This window comes from Anopheles maculipalpis, chromosome 2RL (genome assembly GCF_943734695.1).
Source record: "Anopheles maculipalpis chromosome 2RL, idAnoMacuDA_375_x, whole genome shotgun sequence".
Classification (NCBI taxonomy): domain Eukaryota; kingdom Metazoa; phylum Arthropoda; class Insecta; order Diptera; family Culicidae; genus Anopheles; species Anopheles maculipalpis.
Genome location: NC_064871.1, coordinates 11,573,834 through 11,579,833, shown reverse-complemented (window position 1 = coordinate 11,579,833; position 6,000 = coordinate 11,573,834). Strand labels below are relative to the sequence as shown.

At 43.7% G+C, this 6,000-nt stretch overlaps 2 protein-coding genes across 3 annotated transcripts in view; one reads left to right on the top strand and one right to left on the bottom strand.

Annotated features, from left to right (window-relative positions):
• Window positions 1-1,970: 1,970 nt before the first annotated feature.
• On the bottom strand, window positions 1,971-2,725 carry LOC126559000 (outer dense fiber protein 3-B-like). Its single transcript, XM_050215095.1, has 2 exons — window positions 2,301-2,725; window positions 1,971-2,238 (listed from the first exon to the last, which is right to left on the bottom strand). The coding sequence occupies exons 1-2, from the start codon at window positions 2,723-2,725 to the stop codon at window positions 1,971-1,973; spliced, it is 693 nt and encodes a 230-aa protein (XP_050071052.1).
• A 578-nt stretch (window positions 2,726-3,303) lies between these two features.
• The window catches only part of LOC126558824 (pyridoxal phosphate homeostasis protein), a 445,790-nt gene continuing 443,093 nt past the window's right edge, over window positions 3,304-6,000 (top strand). For both annotated transcript variants that reach the window (XM_050214897.1, XM_050214896.1), the window contains exons 1-5: window positions 3,304-3,458; window positions 4,374-4,586; window positions 4,663-4,819; window positions 4,891-5,132; window positions 5,247-5,345. In XM_050214897.1, coding sequence (XP_050070854.1) covers window positions 3,366-3,458; window positions 4,374-4,586; window positions 4,663-4,819; window positions 4,891-5,132; window positions 5,247-5,324 — 783 coding nt within the window. In that variant the 5' untranslated portion in view covers window positions 3,304-3,365 and the 3' untranslated portion in view covers window positions 5,325-5,345. The remainder of the gene's footprint in view (window positions 3,459-4,373; window positions 4,587-4,662; window positions 4,820-4,890; window positions 5,133-5,246; window positions 5,346-6,000) is intronic.

Genomic DNA, 6,000 nt, shown 5'->3' with positions numbered 1-6,000 from the left:
GCCACGTTTACGTAGGGTTGGCCGGTCGGCCGGTCGAATCCCTGACGCTTCCTGGTGTTGTTCTCGGTCAAAAGGAAACGAATCGAATGCGCAGCATGTACGCTCATTAAGACTTATAACAAGCAACAAAACTCACTTGTCGATGGCATAAACATGTTGTAAAAGAAAATGGGGCAGTGAAAAAAAAAATACAAAAGGCTAATGCACACAGCAAGTAGACCTCAATGTACCGATGGCTATTCTTGTTGGGGAAAGACTGTGAAGAACAAGCTCGTGCGGAGTTGATGCTTCAATGATCACCAGAAAGTGCATTCAGCGTGTTAATCATTTAAGCGTCCGTTTATCTGGAATATTGTTTGTTTAAGGATGCGTTAAGAGAAGGTTCTTAGTGTATCCCAAGATTTCTAGAATGAGGTTTGAAAAATTACTTTCAAATAGTTTGCATACCTTTGGGCGTTATGTTTCGTAAGATCAGATGCAATACCCAGTTTTTATGTCATTTGAATTACAAATTCAACGTATCTATAGGCTTTCCTACACAAAGTCCCACGCGAAACCAGCTGAACGTAGCCAAAAGAATTCCACCACTATTATCTATCACCGATCACAGCTTATATATCAATTTTAGCAAACAAATTGGTCAAATTCTCAGCAACAGCCCCAATGCCGGTTATTTATCTTCCCCAATCGCTGGGACGTTTAGACGAAACAGATATCTCACCCTTCGGTGTCGTCATTAATTGAGACATTACCAAGCGTGGTGAGAATGTCTTCCTCTATCGTCGTCCAAGCGTTTGCTCAGCCCAAAAGGCGCGCCAACCTACGCAATCTCACCGCAACGTCGGACGAACGTGCGCATTCGGGCAAGATCGGCTTATATAAATATCTAATCAAATTAAGTTTTTATTGCATCTAATCGACTGCGCCTTATGCTACCTTGATGGACCCGAAAGAACGGGGCACACCAAACAGGAAAAGCCATAAAGTGGTTCCATCCGCCGCCATCATGAATCTACCCCGTGTGTGTGCGCGCGCGTGTGTGTAGGTAGGTAGGCTCCATCCTAGACTTTGTCCGCACAGAGCGTCATTTATAGGTCGCTTAACAGTGTGTACCGCGCTGTCTTTCCGTTCCGGCAGTCGTGGCAGCGACGGAAATGATCACCATCATCATCAACATCCAACGCGCATACTTGCCCCCGGGGAAGGATATTGGAGAGGATTGAGTGAAAATGGGGTGTTTCCTTTCATCCTGTCCTGTGTCCCTTCCCAGTTCGGTCCAGTCCTCGGTGTCTCGAATTTTGGGGCGCGAGTGAGAAGAACCGAGATTTTATTGCTTTATTGATATGCTCATGACATTTTTCATCCGGTGCGACAACGATCGATTCACTGAATAACAAATGAGTGTAGCTTTGGAGAGTAATTTGATCCTCGTTATGCCGGTTAATTGGTGTAGAAGGTCTTCTCTTCTCTTTCTGTTTTCGGTCAACATTCGTTGGACTGCTGGATGTAGTTTTTATTTCGGAGGCTTCACCAGAGTTGTTCCCGCACGGGTAAGGCCATTTTTACGTACGAGGATGACTTTTGATCGAGTTCCGTGGGACGATCGGACGACTGATCTAATCGAAGCTGGGTGGTAGTGTGAGGGTGCGTGAAGGAATGAAATTTGGGCAAGAGGAAAAGATCTGAAAGGCGAACCAGTGCCATTTGAGCTTCAAGTTTACGTTCTTGGCGCATGTTAATCTGCCGATCATTACACTGTGGAATGTAGTTTTATTTTGATCTGTCGTGTCGTTTCTCTGTTTGCAGTATGTAATTTGAGCTGATGACATTTTTGCATCCGCTTAGTCGAGCTATTCGGAGCTGGATAAAAATGGAACCTCTTACGTTGATACTTCACGCGAAAGCGTATTTGGAGTTACTGATTATAAAGTTTTTATTTGGCCATCTGGAATACGCATCACTAGCAGTGTTTAACAATTGTCACCAGGGATAATCATTGGATCCTTCCATGCTGGATACGGAATACCAAAGCTGAAGCTTGGGGCTGTAGCACCAACGCGAAGATTCATTAGTGGATAATGATTCGGAGCTGGATGAGGCGTTCGACTCATGAAATTCTGGTGTCCCATCCGCAACCCAAAGCTAGGAGCACGTCTATGGGTGACATCGCGTGAAGTAGGACCGTACCCGGCCGGACCAGGACCTTCTAATCCGTGGATCTCTTTAGTTTTTATGCCCCTGTTAGAGAAACATGCATTAATAAGACCATTGCCTACAACCGCTACGCCAACCATACTTACATCGAAAAGCTCGGAGCCTTCGTACGGGTCATATCGATGCGACCGTCGTATCGGTTCGGTGCCGGTATAATCTCCTTGTTGGGCACCTCTATCCGCTGTCCGAAGCTAAACTGTGGGGCCCGTCTGCATTTCATAGTCGGCACGACATGATTGTTGTGGGCTCCCGGTCCAGGAATAAGTTCCGGCTTCATAGGATTGTGCCTGCCCCCGAGCGAATATTTCGGCTCTCGGGGTCCTCCGACGCGCGTTAGCTTCTTGAGATCGTAGGTAGCCGGACCGGGGCCGGTTGTTTCGTAGCGCGTTTTAAAGGCCGGTCGCATCGAGAACATTGGTTTTCGTTCCTTCCGTGGATCGTGCTGATTGTATCCGACTTCCGCTGGCAGTCCGTATGCTGCCGGACCAGGGCCTTTGTTCTTTTGACTCATTTTGTTGTGGTTTGTTTATATAAGTAAGATTCTTTTCACTTAAAATTTAACGACCTTCCTCGATCGAATCAAAGTTTATTCTGAAGTGTTTTTTGTAGTATTAAGCTACGAGAAGTATGGCATTGATTCCTTTGATTAGATTATGTACGTTTCGATGGAACTGCATCACCGGTATAAAATTAATTTAATTGATAGGAGTTAAGTGTTTATTTGTGTTATTATCAATTAATAAGTCACTATTTTCGATGGTTCTCATGTATTATCAATTTTTTCAATTAAAATTTTTCCAAGTTAATAAATTATTACGTCAGCAATTAGTTCAAAATGAAATGTTGCCCACCTTATATCAAATGAAATGTTTCATGAAGCTGGTGTGAATCTTTCAGCAACATTTCAATACACCACTATAAACCCACCCATGAATGTCACGCTGGTTTTGTTGTTTTTTCTCATTTGGTTGTTTACATTTTTTCATCTCAGCTGATAACAAAAAACAATCTGCATCTTAACCGTGGAATCGTAGAGTAAATATAGCACAATAATTCCGCGAGATAGCAGGCGCAACATTGTATTGTACCGATTGTCCTTCATTTACAGAGAGGGAATCTAGAAAAGTGCATGCGATATTCGCACCCGTTCAATGATACGCAAAGTGATGGCTGAGATAGACGTGAAATTGGGCATCCGGCAGACGTTGCAGAAAATCGAAGAAACTTACAAGAAAAGGTCGTCGGTAAGTGATTCCTGGAGCATGTTGTTAGATCCAAGAGTAATAGAGCTTGCAGAATCGTTCCATGGGGAAAAGAATGGTCTTATTAGTGATTGTAGTTGAGATCACGCTTAGAGAAAGTGATAGCGCCGGGTACGGATTAGACCAGAGCAAATAGGCACGATGCTTGCAATTACGGAAGATGGAGCAAGGAAGCGTGATTTAATAATTTTGATGGTGTTATCTGCAATTATTATGTCATTGCTATGTTTTCTCATGGAATTCATATGTCTTCAACATTGTTCATAAGATTTCATTTTTGTTGATAATTTACTAGTTGTTTAACATCAAATGTTTGGTGTTTTACATCAAGCTACTGATCAGCTTACTCAGATACTAGATCTGAGTAAGCTGATACTGTAGTATCTGATACTTAGATCAGAGACTACATCTACCGCACTACAGTTTCGAAAGGTTTTGGCCTGCCATTTCCGGCTGCCTCTTCTTGATTTTACTCGTCAGTCGTCTAGCTTGGGAGACGGCACGGCGTAGGAATTTTAATAATCGGTCTGATCCTGTCGAGTGAAGACGAGCTCCTTTACTGCCTTGTTCACTGGACTGCTCCGGATGATGGAATCAAATAATGTACGCTTCGCTTTAAATTTTGAGTTAATTTGAACCTTTGGAAATTTCGAAAAAAGTATTGGAATCATCGTCATAATCAAAAGACATTGTGCCCAATGTGCAGCGCTTGCATGCATCATAGGATCAAAGAAAGCATGCAAGTAAAACGTGGTTGCATACAAAATGATCTTTTGAATCTCGCGAACCCCACGTGTCATAGGAAAAAAAATGAACCAATTAAAAATTATGTATTAGTTGATACCAAAATCCTTTTTTACAACTCTCTTCTTCTTTTTTCAATGTCTTCCTAAACAGTTGACCAATGCACCAAAACCTTTGCTGGTGGCAGTTAGTAAAACCAAACCGATCGAACTGATCCTGGACGCGTATTCCGTGGGACAGCGTGATTTCGGTGAAAACTATGTTCAGGAACTGGTGGAGAAAGCAAACGATGCCAGAATCCTGGAACACTGTCAGGACATTCGGTGGCACTTCATTGGCCATTTGCAGAGCAACAAGATCAATAAGGTACGTAGTAAGATCAGTTCAGCTGAGAATGTTCGTGTCATTAACTGAATTTTCCATTTCAAACTCTCTTATACAGATCCTGAATCTCCCTAACTTGCATATGATCCAAACGGTACACAGCATCAAGCTAGCGGAAGGATTAAACAAAGCGTGGGAAAAGCTGAAGGCAGAAAATGCCGAAAAACAGCAGAAGCTTAATGTGCTGGTACAAATAAACACCAGCGGCGAAGATGGTACGTATCAAATGCATGACTAATTGCACAGGAATGAGCGTATAATTGTGGGTGTGTTTCCTTTTTTCAAGAAAAAAATGGAGTCCAGCCCAAAGACGCCGTAGGACTGTTTCGCTACGTACTGGACAAGTGTCCCCATCTGAACTGTGAGGGTGTGATGACGATCGGTAGATTTGGACACGATTATAGCGCCGGACCGAATCCGGACTTTGGTACGCTGATGAAATGCCATGAAGATATCTGCAGTACATTCGAGCGAGACCCAGCCGAGCTGCAGGTGTCAATGGGCATGTCGGATGATTTCGTGCAAGCGGTACGTAATTATTATGTTCTACAGCCAAAATCTGACTCAAGCATGGCTGTGTATTGGTGCAACAAGACCTGTCGGTTGATTTGGATGTTTTTGCCTTCTCTCGTCTCTTCGCAGATCGAAGCGGGCAGCACCATTGTGCGCGTGGGTAGTTCTATTTTCGGGGCTAGGGCCAAGAAACCAACTGATGCGTGAGCGAGCAAACTGCGTGTGTATGTACGGTTTGAACAGGGTTGAATAATACGCGCTGCAATGTGAATTTCCGTCGATCCAACCGAACACCCCATTCAGAATACCGCAATGTTGAGGTGTGTGCGTTTGTTAAACCAACAAGAGTTTCCTTTGCTTTTTGTTTCTTTGTAGAATCTTCCAAGATTTTTTTTTAAATCGGAAGGTGGTTGAATGAGACAATATATCAGTAATTAACACAGAGGTTTGGCGCCACCCGGTTGCCTATTAAGTAACACCATCTTTGTGCAATATAAATTGAATAATGCATCTTTTTGTTTTGCAAAACTCTTCCGAACGAACTCTATATCACAGCTGGCCAATGCAACGACACGGATGCGGTGAAATTATTCACCAAAATGTCGATGATTCATCATGTCGTAAAACTCACTCTCTGTTTTGCCCGTGCACTACCAACCGACAAACTACGAGCGGCCAGTGTAGTTAGCAGCCACGCAGGAAGAAGTGGAACGGCCGCAGGGTAAAAATATTATTGGCAGTATTTTTAGCGCAGGAATGTCTGCCCCCATATATGTGTGCACGGCGGTATCGTTTCCGAGCATCAACACTCGTTGGCAGCGTTTGGCCCCGCGTACGAAATGAACACGTTTCGTTTCGTTCGGCCAGGCGCAGCACAGCGTTC

Excerpts from the sequence above, each read along its gene's own strand:
- LOC126559000 (XM_050215095.1), bottom strand. The coding sequence starts at position 2,725 with ATGAGTCAAAAGAACAAAGGCCCTGGTCCGGCAGCATACGGACTGCCA. Across the intron at positions 2,239-2,300 it reads AAGGCTCCGAGCTTTTCGAT|GGGCATAAAAACTAAAGAGA; the intron begins GTAAGTATGGTT and ends TTTCTCTAACAG.